General features: G+C 57.4%; 4 protein-coding genes across 4 annotated transcripts; 1 reads left to right on the top strand and 3 right to left on the bottom strand.

Annotated features, from left to right (window-relative positions):
- Positions 1–97: 97 nt before the first annotated feature.
- On the bottom strand, positions 98–5,527 carry BJ171DRAFT_601297 (uncharacterized protein; the record flags this gene model as incomplete). Its single annotated transcript, XM_053115081.1, has 14 exons — positions 98–208; positions 359–703; positions 810–918; positions 1,076–1,823; positions 1,977–2,387; positions 2,659–2,869; positions 3,072–3,227; positions 3,331–3,376; positions 3,559–3,608; positions 3,710–3,814; positions 3,946–4,023; positions 4,252–4,347; positions 4,516–5,046; positions 5,159–5,527. 14 exons carry the CDS (start codon positions 5,525–5,527, stop codon positions 98–100), a joined length of 3,366 nt encoding a protein of 1,121 aa, XP_052964017.1.
- Positions 5,528–6,901: 1,374 nt separating this feature from the next.
- On the top strand, positions 6,902–7,827 carry BJ171DRAFT_515976 (uncharacterized protein). Its single transcript, XM_053111998.1, has one exon. The coding sequence runs from the start codon at positions 6,988–6,990 to the stop codon at positions 7,639–7,641; it is 654 nt and encodes a 217-aa protein (XP_052964016.1). The 5' UTR covers positions 6,902–6,987; the 3' UTR covers positions 7,642–7,827.
- BJ171DRAFT_444858 (armadillo-type protein) lies at positions 7,828–11,387 on the bottom strand. Its single transcript, XM_053108155.1, has 4 exons — positions 9,156–11,387; positions 8,767–8,965; positions 8,457–8,629; positions 7,828–8,279 (listed from the first exon to the last, which is right to left on the bottom strand). The coding sequence occupies exons 1-4, from the start codon at positions 10,904–10,906 to the stop codon at positions 7,931–7,933; spliced, it is 2,472 nt and encodes an 823-aa protein (XP_052964015.1). The 5' UTR covers positions 10,907–11,387; the 3' UTR covers positions 7,828–7,930.
- A 1,603-nt stretch (positions 11,388–12,990) lies between these two features.
- BJ171DRAFT_193060 (uncharacterized protein) lies at positions 12,991–14,590 on the bottom strand. The gene is made up of 2 exons (XM_053106189.1): positions 13,406–14,590; positions 12,991–13,142 (listed from the first exon to the last, which is right to left on the bottom strand). Exons 1-2 carry the CDS (start codon positions 14,116–14,118, stop codon positions 13,049–13,051), a joined length of 807 nt encoding a protein of 268 aa, XP_052964014.1. The 5' UTR covers positions 14,119–14,590; the 3' UTR covers positions 12,991–13,048.
- Positions 14,591–14,622: the final 32 nt, after the last annotated feature.

Below are 14,622 nucleotides of genomic sequence, written 5' to 3'. Positions count from 1 at the left end.
CTTTCCCAACTCTCGAGTGTGTTCCTCTGGCCGCTAAAATCGCGGCCGCTTGGATGTTCACTTGTTATGGAAGGGGCCCGATATAGCTGCTGTGTGATCAACCGGATCGTTTGTCACTGAGCAGGCTCGCAGCGCGCTTTCCACTTGTTCGGAAAAAGTTCATCAGGGCAGGCGAGCGGACTATCTTTGCTGGAAGTTTGAGCAGATCCTGGCCGAGTGGTGCGCGATATGATTGAGCGACAATGGCGACAGGCGAGAGAATCCGGACGGGCAAGGGAGTTGTCGCTGTGCCTGCGCGCTCCCACATACACGGATGCACCGAATGCTACAGAGGTACATCCGAGGCTGGGTCTCTTACATTGATATACTCCTGCAGGAGCCCGATCCGGTTCTTGGCCATGGCTTCGCTTACAAACATAACCTGGCCGGGTAAGTCTGGAATGATTCGTCGTCCGGGACTTTGCGAGACCTGCGTGTGTATGCCCGCCGTCTTCTCAGGCTGGCTGCTGTGGTCATTCAGATGAGAGACAAGCCGCTTTTGCCCAAGTGCCTCCAGTGATAGCCCGGCTTCCATGGGGAAGTGGCCGATTAGGCACATGTGGAAGCTGAAAAAGTCGTCGTAGGTGTGGTATATAATGTGTCCAGATTGGCCAGATTGGGGCGAAGCCGAAGCACCGGCGTGGAACACCTCGATGATGTACACCTGCGGCGCGAAGGTCGTGGTCCGGTGAATCAGTGTGCTTGGCCAGGCCTCAAACTCGATGCGACGATGCAGAGAAACAACTCGACGATGCATGTGCTGTCCATACATAATCTTTCAATCCAGCGCCGCTGTATTTGACAACGTTGGAGACGAACACTGATTTGATCGGCCGGTTGATACTAGCTGTTGGCGCTGTCAGGGTAAGGGTGTTGGCGCTGGGTCGGCAGTGGCAAGAGAATGGGTTTGACAAAGTCAGCACCCATAGCGCGCGACGCTGTCCACCAGGAGTACTCCCGCTCAATCCACGCGACAGAGCCGAGATCGAAACTAATGCTGCTGTTGCGGCAGTTAGTTAGCGCCAGAGACACGCACGGATTATTGGCCTTGATTTCCGATATCTCCGGGACAATCTCCAGTTGGCTTCCGAGGGTGGCACACCGTTCGGGCTCGGGGGGAACAAAGCCTTCGCTGATACTTGAATTGGTGTTGAGTGAAGGCGCAGAGCCAAGAATGGATTTGGATCTTGCCCGCTCCTTTGATGGAGAGGTAATGTGTTCGTCCCTTTTTTCATCCGAGAGTGGCAAGCCTGCGAGTGGGCTCATTATGTTGTCAATGGATAGCGCCTGGCTGAGAGGCACTGGGTTGGCAACGGTGGCTGCGCGCTTGGGCTGATCCGCTTTAGACTCCTCCGCACCCTTGGGCACATTGTACGGAGTCTCTGACTGGTTACGGCTTCGGTTCATTTTGCGAGCCGCCCCGGCGCCAGACCACAGGCTCGGATGAGGACTTGTTGGGCTGCCGCCTCGTCTCTCGAAGCCTGCTGTAGCCGACTGCGGGCTGATCCTCAAAGGTGCGAGCTTTGAGGCCGATGATTCCGGAGAACCGCCTTTGTTTGCACGGTATCCAGATCCTCCGCGTCCCCCCGGAGGACCATTCCCGTACGCCGTCGCCTTCAACGGGTTCCGCTGATCTTGGACAATGAAGGGGTTGGTGGCAAGGCTCTTGCTGATGAGCTTGATTCGCCGCGATTCGACGAGCTGCAATCTCTCCAGCGACCCGGACTCGGAAGTTTTCTCGTCGCCAAGAGTCTCTCCGACAATGCCGCCCAAAGTAGCCTCCTCTGGGTGTTCCGTGCCACCAGTCGATGCCCGACGCTGCGCCATTCTGGATTCTGCTGCAGTTTCTGCAGCAGACTTGGGTTGCAATGTCTCTACTGGAGCCGTACGGTTGTGGGCGGACGGGGTTGTTTCAGAAATACGTAGCCTCTCAGTACCGTCAGCTGACTTGATGGACGGTCCTGCACCAACCGATGATGGATCGAGTGTTGTGTTCTGGGTCCTATTGACTTCCAGAGTCAGGGCTATATCGGCTGTAGTGCCCTGCTCGCTCTGTTGCGGGTGACCATCGGTAACAACTGGGAGGACACCATCTTCGCCGGCCTGGGACCATCCCTTAGCATCTGCATCGCCAGGTTTTGAGAGACTCTCTTCCTGAGACTTGTCGTCCGGGGCTGGAGCCGAGTCCGTCCGTGGCTCAACCACAGACGCGGGAATGCGGTTGCGAACAAAGAGATCTGTGGCCTCCTGGAAAGCCTTCAGCCACTGGTTTTTGGAGTATGCGCTATCGGCGACAAGCTTGAACTTGGACTGGCCGACGTGGATGATCTCGATCAAGTGCTCGCTCCCTGGAACCAGGCAACAAGACGGGAGAATGTCAGCCCGCTACTGCTACTGCTACTGCTACTGCTACTGCTACTGCTACTGCTACTGCTACTGCTACTGCTACTGCTACTGCTACTGCTACTGCTACTGCTACTGCTACTGCTACTGCTACTGCTACTGCTACTGCTACTGCTACTGCTACTGCTACTGCTACTGCTACTGCTACTGACGATAAGTTCTTCACTACTCGCGAGCAAAACATGCAGTGTCGCATGCTGCGTGGCAAATGCATACCGAGATGATCACCAGCATTAATCAATATCATTTCGAATGGAACGGTAGTGACGACCTTGAGCTTCGATCCTGGGTCTTCAGAGAGCTGCTTGGCCATCAAAAGCATATCGTTGAAGAGAAAAAGCTCGCGCTTCTTGCGAGCCCCGTCAACGAGCAAGGTCAAGGATCCACTCTGAATCAGTGCTCTTGAGGGGGCAACGAGATTCAGCTTCTGATGGCAGCAAAGGATGACATGCGGATGATGGGAAGCGTGAGGGTCCGATGGATCAGAAGTGTTGACTGCTCCCCCGACTGACAGCTCAAACGATTGAATGACGAGGATTGCTAGTCCGTTTGGTTCGTCCAAGTATTATGATGCACGCATCAGTCGTGGCAATGCAGTCCACAGCAACCACATAATCAAGAGATGTTACCGTTGTCAGTCGGCTCTGTATATCCAGCATTTTGTTGATGCCCTCGGCTTGTCGTGTGCCTTCGTTGATGATGGTGACGACAGTTTCGATCTCCAGGAGGGCTCGGACGAGGTTGTCGTGATCAGCATGGCTGGCGTCCGTATTCTTCAGCATTTCCTGGAACCAATGGCATGCCCGATGGGCTGCGTCAGAAGCCTCGCTGATATCCGCGTTACTGGATGGAGCACGAAGGTCCGAGAAGGCTCCATCACCATCATACCTTCAGTAGCAGTGGATACTTGCAAATGCGCTGTACCGGTTTGATGCTGTATCGTTGATGTGCCGGCAGTTAACATGCTGTCAAAACGATCGTGCAAACAGCGTTCCACCGAGAAACGCAGAAACCTCGGCCCGGGTGGTCTTCGGTGGGCTGATAACCCAAATGACCACCGGTCCACGCCTAACGTGATGCTACCCAGCCAAAGTTACGCCTGGTTCCAACACCTACAGAAAATTGGCCAGAGTAAGGTTGCGGCTCTGCGGCAGCTGCTGACATTGCTACTTGATGGAAGTAGAGCAGGAAATCAGAACTGGCTCCAAGCCGGGTGCCAATGGCTTCTTTGCAGCCAGTCGCCCAACTGCGTAGCATGTGCACCCACATCAAGGAACTTGGCCACCGCGCGGCTGTTTCGAGCCGCCTGGAGCTTGACCAGAGCATGAGGATAATTACTGCAATACAACGTGTAGATCTTGAGCCCCTCGCTCTGATGTCGGATCAGCCGACGTGTATCGTGAAATGGGGTGATCGATCGGACGCGGGCGTGTCAAATCGATGTTCCTGCCGCTGCGGATCACGAGAAGCTCTTGATAGAATGCAGTAGCATGAAATACCCACGATCTGGATGAAGAGATCTCCAACTTGATTGACGATGGTGCTTTCCTTTTGTTTTTGCTCCAGCCACGACAAGAACTCCTAGGTACGGGGTCGATGGAGACGGGCGATACGCAGTGAGTGTGCATCCGTGATTCGTCCGGGCACGCTTAGGCTGAACGAGCTCCAACGCTACGGATCGCCGTGCATAGATCAGCAGCTCGATGCAGGCGAAAGGACTCGGCAGGGTGGTCTTGGACCCTGGTCAACCGTAATAGCGTTTGCGAAAGCGTCCTTTGATTGCGCAGGCTACCATCCCGTTCGCCGCACCTGGTTGAGTCGCTGTAAATCCTCGAGATTCGAAAAGACGACAGTGATGTCTTTTGGGCGCAGAAGCTTTCTCTCTTTGATGGGTTGGATATAAATCTAGCGTATGCAGGAACCGGCATCATTACAGAGTCGATCTTCTTATGCCCCATCCCCAGACACGGTTACATGTCCATATTCATCTTGTCGAGCATCAACAGCAGCGGCCGCTCCGTCCTTGCTCCTGTTCGCAGCGATGTGTCCGCGTCTCCCGGGACTTGAAAGTACCTCAATAATGGTTCGAAGATCGTCGACATAGTCCCGTTCTGTATAGATGACCTCGTGAATGACTTCCTGTCGCTTGATTTCGCTCTTTGAGAGCCCCATCCGGGCGACCTCATCTGCTCCGCCCACGGTATCGATCCAGCGTTGGCGTTCTTCTGCCGGTGCCCCCACCACAGCGACGGTCTTTCCGTTTGTTGGCACAGGCGTCTTTTTGATGCTGTAGGTCTTTGGAAGCCGAGACGGGTCGATCTGGATCACCCGCGGCTCTGGCGGTGACATTTGCTCGTCCTGGCAGCTCTCCAGCAAACTCACGGAGCTGGGAGGAGACTCTCCAAGGTCCTGTAGAACACCTCCCGACATCTGCGATGATACCAAGGAGCTCGCCAGCGACTTTGATACCGGCAAAGTCGAAAGAAGGTCAACTTCGTGCTGGCTTGGGCTCTCATCGAGAGGCACCTTCGTCTTGATACTTTCATCGCCCGCAGCGGATGCCGTCGGAAGTGGTGGCAGCTGTCGCTTTTCGTATCGGGCAATCTGACATCCACGGAAACCCAAGCACAAGCGCCGGTCAATGACTGTGAGAGCCGAGCTCGCATTGTTTCTCCCCCGGCTCGCCCAAAGAGATGCCCAAAGACTACAAACCGACCTTTTTGTATCGCTGGTACCATCCACGGGTCTGTCCGTCCTTGCCTTGAGAGCTGCTGTCGCTGCCTTCGCGAATGTGGAGGACCGCATCGGCCTTGACGGAGCCAGCAGCGGGGCTGTCGTCAAGGACCCTCACCCTGTCCATCGGAAACCAACCCCAGGCGCCCAGATTTTCGCCATAGAGCCAATTCCCAGTGGCCTCTGTCTCCGAGAGAGCGGTGGAGACGCCGATGATGTCGTCCTCTTCGAAGCACAAAAGATTGGGCTCAGGCGAGCTGAAGTCGGTGAGGGCTTTGGCATACCAGTGAACAACGCACTGTCCATCGGGACCGAGTCGGTGCTGTGGTAGAGCCACGGGAGGAGACAGCATAGCGAGTGGGATGTTGACGAGGACGACGTCAGATACGAGAGTTGAGATAGACAGCGAGCAAGATGCTGTCTGGCAACACTACTCTCCACGGGCAGCGTGAGAAACGAGGAGGGAAAAAAGGTGCCTGGTGGGCGATCGCCGATGCGGCGAGAGACGAAGGCGTCTGGTCTGCATCCGGCCTCTGCATGATCGAGGCAGAAGCTGCAGCGAGTGCGCAATCCAATCAAGCGAGTTTGGATCTTACAGCCAATCCAATAACAAACGAGACACCCCGGGTTTTGGCCGTTGAACAAATAGTTTGCTTCAAAACATCGTGCGCTGGGTATGACCGTTCGCCACACCCTCGACTTTCACACTGCCATTCTGTGATGGGCTTCTGGAACCGAATCAAGGACACCATTGTGGGCATCGCTGCCAGCCCAAAATACGCTGGATTCGAGGATATTCACTCTTGCCCAAGAGCAGAGCCAGATATCGTCGCTTCTTTCTCGCACAGATGGCTCCTCGCTGGTACCATTGGAGGGCTCTACCCGGGCGAGGGCGATCCAGGCGACTCGATCTCCAAGTGTGCTCACAGTGCCGGGAAGCCAAGCGAGAAGGTCAAGTATCTTGATATCGATACACCATGGAGCAGTCCAGAGGGTCGAGTGAATGCACCACACAGATATTGCCAGCCATGACGGGAAACAATCGCACGGCTTGCCCACTGGAGCTTACTGATCAGCAGGCTGGTGCCGCTGATGCCAGGAAGTGACTGGCCTGTTTCTTTCTGCATCGATTGTATCCATTGACTGTGTCCTCTTTCGGACGGGTTATCGATTGCACTTAGACAGTTCGTACTCGAACAGGGCCTGGTCGAGGGTGGGGTGGTGATGGACGGCGATTGTGTATGATGGACTCGAATCGCTCGTTCGGAAGAAGAGACAGCGTCCATATGCGTTCGCTCGCATCAATCAAGTCAATTGTTGGTTAAGGGAGGGAGGGAAGGCACCGCCTTGATGTGTCGGAGTCCCGCTATGCTTTCTGGAACATGGGCATCTCTGGTGATGGTGGAACGACGGCGACAGACGATTCAGCCGGGGAATCTGGGCCTTCATTCGGCATCAGCTTCGCCCATGGATGGGTCCATTCGCCGATTTCAAATGCTGATGCATCCCACAACCAGCCGCCGGAGTGGCGCGATAGTTGGAAGCGTCGATGTTTGAGTATCTGTCCAAAGGCCGGGACCAGCGGGCCCACGAAGAGGGGAGTGCGAAGTTCCGGGTCTGGCTCCTGCAAAGTTGGCTTCTCTCCGTGGAACACCGGAGGCGATCACCACGCTCCATCCATGGATATAAATTGCCGCCTCGGCACCCGTTTCCGCCGTTATCCCACCAACGCATCCCTTGCAATACATCACCATTAACCAAGCCCCTTTGCTGATTACTTGGCTCCCCACCTACAGCGCCAGATATCCGGTCATGACGATCTCGCAGCCCAGCACGCTCAAATTGACCTACTTTGATTTCACGGATCATGTCGAAGCCACCCGTCTCTCGCTCCATGTTGCAGGCATCGAGTTTGAAGACGAGCGTATCAGTCGAGAGCAGTTCCTTGCCATCAAGCACACACTTCCTTTCGCTCAGCTTCCCGTTTTGACCGTCGACGGCAAGTTTATGTTTGCCCAGTCCAAACCGATTCTGCGCTACGCTGGTACCATTGGAGGGCTCTACCCGGGCACCACCGATATCCTCACCTCTCTCCTCATCGATCAAATCGTCGAGGAAATGGGCGATTTCTGGATTAAACTCGTTCCCAGTTTTAGCGAGCCAGATGAAGCCAAGAAGCTCAAGATTGTCCAGAAAGTCTCCGCCGAGGATTACCCATCGATGCTCTCTGCCCTCGATCGGTTTCTTGCACAGCACGGAGACGGGTTTGCGGTCGGCGACAAGCTCACCATTGCGGACCTGGCGGTGTACTGCTACTTCAACTTGATTGTTGGACCCCGCGCTGCCGTCAAGGGCATCCCGAACGATCTGCTCGTGCCCTATAGCAATATTTCCAAAGTCTATAAGGCAGTTCAGACCCATCCACTCGTTATGGAATGGGAGTCAAAGTTTGCCTCCGACAAGTAGCACGAAGGTGGTCCCAAGTTGTCGGCAGGACTTGACCATCTTTCGAATTGAATGCTCGTTATCTGCAGAGTCTCGGCAGAGTTGGATCGAGGGGATTTCCACACTGAATGATGTATCGAGTGCAAAGCGTAGAGAGTGTATTGACGACAATAAATCATCCGCAAACAGCGTGTGTTTTAGCGGCGTCGTTCTGGAAACAGCATACTCGCGTGGTGAGCTCGGAAAGTCACGAAACAGGAGGAGTAGGGGGAGAGGGGAGGGGTGAGATATGGAGGGGGCAGGTGACGACCTAGTCGTCGCGAAGATTCAGTCCACGGTCGGTAATGAACACTTTGGCTTCGGCAGCCCGGTTGGCGGGCCAGATGGCCTTGTAGTTCCACTCGGGCTCGGCATCCACCAGGCCCTGGAGGCCTTGCAGCTGGTCGTTCGACTTGAAGTCCTCAATGATCTCGCCGAGAATGACAACGGCAGGAGGCTTGCGGCTGGGCGATGCCAGGAGGTTGGAGAGGAGCGTTTCGAGGTCGGAAAGCACGAAAGCCTCGGCGGCGAGAAGTCGGGCAATCAGGATGCCTGTGAACTTGTAAACCGATGGCACGTCGATGGCGACATCCTCAAGGACCTCCGAGTATTTGACGATGCTGTAACGCAGGGGGGGGGGAGGAGCAGCGCAGAGGGACGCACGTTAGTAGAGTAACAACCACGGCGATCGGCATCGTTCTGATCGGGCCCTGAAACCCGCAGCGGGGAGGCGTAACAGAGGCAAGGGCCTCGTGGAATTCGCCGCTTGTGCCAGCAAGATCGGAGAGTATACTTACGCATCCCTCAGGTGTTCGCTGCGCACAACACCCTGCTTGAACACATTCACAAGCATCGAGACAGTCTTCTTCAGCTGGTCGAGCTTCTTCTCCATCACGCCTTCGACAAAGGCATAGACGGCATCGACGTGGTAGGCCTCTGTTTTCATTTCTTTGATGGTAGCAACGACCTCCTGCATAGGGGGTGCCACGAATAATTGGGCTGGGGTCAGCGCATGCCGGCAGGATCGGCCACAGAACGGCACGAGCACACAGGTCAAGAGACACAGGGGGGTGCTGTACAAGCGGCTCTTGGCTTGATGTGACTCACCGATACATCCCCAAGAGACCACCATTCGGCGAGCATGTTTTCAATCTTGCGCTTGGCCATGCCAGGGCTAATGGCCTTTTCTTCGGTCGGGGTTGCGGCAGGGGCGGCGGCAGACTTGGCTGAGGAAGCGGGTGTGCTTGCTGCCGGCGAGTCGGCGTGCTTGTCATCGTGCTTCTTATCGGAGCTGTCTCCGAGCAGGCTGATCAAGGATTGCGTCGCAGAGTCAGTTGTGGAACACACGGCAAGCTGACAGCAGCCCTCGGGACATTGCCAGCGACGCATCATGGAAATGTGTGTATGCTTGTCGCAGAGCAAGAGCATGCACAGCGAATGCCAATCTGACCCAGTCCTCGTCGTTGCTGCTGCACACTGTGGCATATCTGACTTACTCAAACATGTTGGTTGGCGCCCGGCTGGGCTCCTCCTTCTCCTGTTGCTGAAGACCCTGTCGGGATTTTGCGCTGGCAGAAGTGCCGGCTCCCATCGACCACTTGCCCGAGGAGCCGCTGGGGCCGAGGACAATCGACTTGCGGTCCCGCTTGGTGGTGGAGGACTGCAGCGAGCCAAACATGTTCAGATCGCCGGCCTGGGTATTTGAGCTGCCCGAGGCGCCAGGGCCGCCGCCGCTGTTGCGGCCAACCGTGCTCCAGCCGTCTCCAATGGGTCCGCTTCGGCCGTCTCTCATGCTGCCACGGCCGTCACCGCCACGGCGCTTGTCGAACTGATCCGCACGGGTCGGGAGAGTGTGTCGGCCGCTTTGCGAGCCTCGGCTGCGCTGCGAGAGCTCACGCTGGCGCCGCTCCTCCTCTTCTTGCTGCTGCTTGCGCTCAATCTCGGCGCGAATCTCGCTGATCTTCTTGGGGCCGGAGGCTTCCTGTCGAGCCTTCCACTTGTTCTGGCGAAGCTCAATCAGATCCTGCAGCATGAAGCGGATACGCGAAGGCAGCTTCTGGTTCTTGGAGAGCTCGGCGATTCTCGAGAAGTACAGGTCAATGTGCTGCTGAGCCTTCTCGTGGTCCAGGCGCGAGCCGATGGTGGCCATCAGCTTGCAGAGCGACTCGGTTTCCTCTTCCTCGGGGTCGCGGACATCGCGGAGGAGCTGGTTCACACAGCTGTGCATGATCTTTTCGGTGATCATGTTGAGCTTGAAGAGCTCGCCGATAAAGATGATGTTGCCGAGCACGCGGCGCTTGACCTTGCTGCGCTCGAACTTGGCCAAGGCATAGGCCTCCTTCTCCTCTGCAGTCATGTTGGGGAGGTTCTTGATCATCTCGGCCTCACTGGCAGCATCTTCCTGGGTCCACTTCTTGCCGCTTTCGAATTCTTCCTGGCAGGTGTTGAGGAGGGCGCGTCTAAAGTGATTGTTCTTACCCTCGCTCGAGACCCACGATTGGACCTTGGGGAGCTCGGCGCTCATGAACAAGCAGAGGTTGGCATAGAGACCACCAAAGCTGGGCTCGTCCACGGCCTTCTCGAAGATCAGCTCAATGACGGACTTGAGGAAGGTGGGAGAGGTGAGCTCGAGCTCGACCATCTGGCGGGCGAGCTTGTCGAACTTTTCGGGCGTCAGCTTGTTCAGGATCGAGCGAGCCTTTTTGGAGAGCTGGGCGCAGAAGGCTTCCTCGTCCTCCTGGGAGACCTCGTGCTTCTGGCCGAGGGTGGAGGACCAGGCGTTGTCGCTCTTCTCCAGGGGCTTGACGGGAGGCAGGTTGGCCGCAGCCTGCTGGGCCAGCAGGTCCTTCTGCGAGGGGGCACGGGCGTTCTTGCCGCTGTTGTTTCGGCCACCCAATTTGCCACCACGCTGAGAATTGGTGCGCTGGGGACTGGGCTGCCATCCAGCGCCACCCTTCTGACTGGCGATGCTGGACATGACGCCGGCGACGCCGACAGTCTTCTTGCCCTCGAGACTTTCGAGGTAACGCTCCTGGCTCGTCTTGGGTGGGTTGTTGCGGTTCTCGGCGACGGAACCGGCGCGAGACGCGCCACGCTGACTGTTGTTTCGCGGCTTGGGAGAGGAGTTGTTTCGCTCGGCAATGTCGTAGATGAACTCGAGCGAGGGGAGCTTCTCGGGACGCTGGGTGGTGACAGAGCCAAAGGCCTTCATGAACGCCATAAGATATTCGATCTTGCTGTCGACCATCTTGGGGCACTCGACTCCGCTCGGGTAGTTGAGCAGGCTGAACTCAGCAACGCTCAAGATGCGGCAGGAGCGAGTGCGAGTCTTGCTGGCTGGGGAGCTGGCCGAGGCGGGCTCCTCGGGGGCAGGGGACTCGGACCGCTTCACGGGGGTCTCGGTGAGCTGCTTCTTGGGGGACTTGGATCGGCTGCGTCCCTTCGACTGGGCACGAGCCTCCTCGGCGATCTCGCCCTCCTCCAATTCCAGCTCAGCCTCGGGGGCTTTGGCAGGCGACGGGCCACGCTTTGGAGAGACACTGCCACGCTTGCCGGGCGACTTGGATCTGCTGCGCTTTACGGGCTGAGGCTCTTCAGCCTCGACAGCCTGTTCCGCCTCCTCGGCAGGGGCAGGCTCCTCGGGAGCAGCGGCCTCAGGCTCAGGCTCCTCAACGACGATTTCTTTGGTTTGCTCCGCCACAGATTCGGGCTCGGGCTCGGGCTCGGACTGCTGCTCTTCCTCCACAGGAGCATCGGCGGCGTCCTCTTCAGCTGCAGCAACCTCTTCGTCGGCAGCTTCAGGAGCAGATTCCTCGACAGTCTCTTCAACAGTCTCTTCAACAGTCTCTTCAACAGTCTCTTCAACAGTCTCCTCGACAGTCTCCTCGACAGTCTCTCCAGCTTCTTCAGCCTGGTCCTCGGTGGCATCTGCAGCCAAAACCTCATCGGAAGCCACAGGGGTTTCTTCCGCGACAAGCTCGACAGGCTCCTCCATCTCGGTGGCTTCGGCTTCAGTTTCAGCCTCGACATCGGCCTCGACTTCAACTTCAGCAACATGCTCGGGTTCGGGCTGTTCGTCGACAGCCAAGGACTCTTCAACGATGGGCTCCTCGGTTTTTTCGTCCTTGGGAGCCTCATGGGCCTTGGCCTCCTCAAGATCCTTGGGATTGACAATCTTGATGGCCTTTGATTTCTTGGCCTCGTTGAGCAGGATTGTGGCGGGGAAGGCGGACGGGGTAGTGGGGGGCTTGGTGGGCGTCAGTGTTGTTGCAGAGACGGGCTTCTCGGCGTGAGGGATATCGACCTCTTGCAGGGTGCTAGGGTCGACGATGCGGATGGCCGATGACTTGCGAACGCCGAGAGCGGGAGCCTTGCCGGGGCTCATCTGATGAACGGGGAAGCCCGACTGAGACATAGCCGGAGCGGGGGTGTGGGGAGGGGGCCGTTGAAGCGGGTTGTAAGGCAGCCCGGGGTAAGGAGCTCGGTTGGCGTAGTAAGGGGCGTACTCGGCGGGATATCCGTTGGGGAAGCCATACTGGCTCGCGAAAGCAGGGCAGGACGGATCGAGGCGGTGTGGTGTGGTGTGGTGTGGTATGGCGTGGTACGGTGTGGTTAGCTATCGGTCGCAATCACGAAATCTCCGGGTACTCGGCAGATTGCACGCGCGACCTGATGTATGCAGCCCAGCCTGATAGAGAGGCGGGATATACTGCCATACGACGTTTGGACTCGACCCGCTCATGGACTTACAGCGTACTGCGCGGGCCAGAGCGCCGGAGGAGCGCCGCCAGCGGGATGGGTGGGGGGCAGGGCACCCATGGCGGGCATGGGCATGTGCTGAGGATGAATCAGCGGCGAGGTCTTGTAGGACTTGCCAGATCCTTGGTAGGGCGCGCCGGGGTTCATGGGTCGAACGGGCTGCATGCGAGGGTAGGACGCGGGCATCTGGTGCATGCCAGCGTGAGGTCCATGGAAGGCATGCGATCCATGAATCATGGGCTGTTGCTGTCCAGGCTGCAGCTGGGGCGGAGCCTGGCGGGCCGGCGACGGCTGGCGGGGACCCGGTGGAACTTCCTTGGGTTGAATGCGAGGGCTTGTGATCCTCTCGGGAAGGACAGCTGCAGAAAGCGATGGGCTGCTGGTCCGATCGGCGCTGCTCGGGGTCGACTGCTGGATCTCAGCCTCGGGCGCGATGGTGGCGACTTCGGCAGTCTCAGCAGGAGCTTCGGCTGTTTCGTCGTCCGTTCCAAATCCGAACATGAACTTTTTCTGTCCCGAGGCTTGATGACAAAAGCAGAGGCGCGTGAATGGCATGCGAGAGCAACCCAATCGATATGGTGGACGGTGCACCCATTGTTCCTCTCCAGAGACTGCCACAGGGACGAGTCCGCTAGCACCTACCGAGTTTGCTAAACTTGGAGTTGAGGTTTCCTTTGAAAGCGACGCTGGGTCCCGGCTGGCCGGGGGTAGGCTGAGCCTTGGTGCTGTTCAGAGATATGGGGAGGACAGTGCGGATATTGAATGGAACAGTAAGCGTGGGTGCACAACCGAATACAAATCAGATCGGCCGATGGAATTGCGCACTGAGCTGGAATCTGTTGGTTGGATCGGCGGTGATCTGTCTCGATGCGTTCCGCCCAAGATAGCCCAACATCGAATGCGACACGCAGAAAGATCCAGAAAAGGCCGCGATGCCCCCAGATGCGGTCCGGATCGAGGGCGTGCAATAGCAGAGTTCGATCGTTACCTTGTTGATTTGGAGTCATGTGCAGCCTTGGAAGCCAATGCAGCCGCTGATTCGGGCTCGGACCGAGAGGGCTGCTTCTTGTGGGATGGGGTGTGCGACGGAGCAGCCGATGCCTGCTCGACCGACGGCGGCTGTGACGGAGCCTTAGATTCAGCGACAGGGGCAGCCGTAGGTTTGTTGGAATCTTTAGCAGAGGTTGTTGTTGGGGCGGCGGAGGCAGCGACGCCGGATGGGGCCGACGAGACCGACTGGGCAGCGATCGAGGCAAAGCTGAAGTTCTGAGAGACCGGGCGACTCTTCTGGGTGGGTGCGACCGGCTGGGGCGAAGCGCTGGCGGGGGGAGGAGTAGCCAGGGCAGCCGGCGCAGCCGGGGCAGCAGCGACAGCAGGGGTAGTTGGAGAAGCCGGCGCTGGAGCGGCAGCTGGAGCGGCAGCCGGCGCAGGCGACGGGGTCTGGGCCGGCTGCGAGTGCAGCGAGTGGGATGAGGGAGGGTGGTGCTTGTTGGATTTTTTGTTCCGAGGCTTTCCAGACGACTGTTGCGGGCTCGAGGTGTGCGAAAGGGCCGATCCAGGCCGAGAAGCGGGAGCCGCCGCCGGCTTGGACGGAGCGGCCTGCGAGATGGAGGCGGTGGGCGAGTTGACGGACACGGCAGGCTGCTGCTGAGGGGACGGGTTGGAAGCAGGTTGCTTCACCATCTGGGCCCAGGAAGTCATGATGATGGCTTTGGTACAAAAGGGGAATTACGCAGAGTGAGTATCAAAACCTGATGCCGGAGAGAGATTGCGGACTCTTGGTGCACAGAATCGAGAAACAGTGAGTTTTCGATGGGAGATGCAGGGCTCTGATCCGTTGCCTGCTTAGAATCTGGACGAGCCAAGAGGAAACGGGTAGAATGCTGAAGATATGTACGTATAGACTCCTCGAGATGGAAATGGGGGAGAGAGAATGGACAAAGTGAGGAAGCCGATCGAAATATAGTGCAGATGAAATGGAGAAATAACAAAAAAAAAAAAAACGGCTCAAGAGCAGAATGTAGGGGAGGAGGTGAAACGAAGATCTTCTCGGATCCAGCGACGGAACGAGAAGAGAAGGATTAGTAATGGGAGGGGGACGGGGGATATAACCAGGACCGAGTCTCCGGGATTACACCTTTGGCGCTAGGGCTCTCTGAGGACGAGAGATGGGTGGCCGAGGGAGATTTTTTGTCTTCCTCGCGG

The sequence above is a fragment of the Polychytrium aggregatum genome (assembly GCF_025602895.1).
Source record: "Polychytrium aggregatum strain JEL109 chromosome Unknown BJ171scaffold_35, whole genome shotgun sequence".
Taxonomy (NCBI): Eukaryota; Fungi; Chytridiomycota; class Chytridiomycetes; order Polychytriales; genus Polychytrium; species Polychytrium aggregatum.
This window is presented reverse-complemented; position numbering and strand designations above follow the sequence as displayed.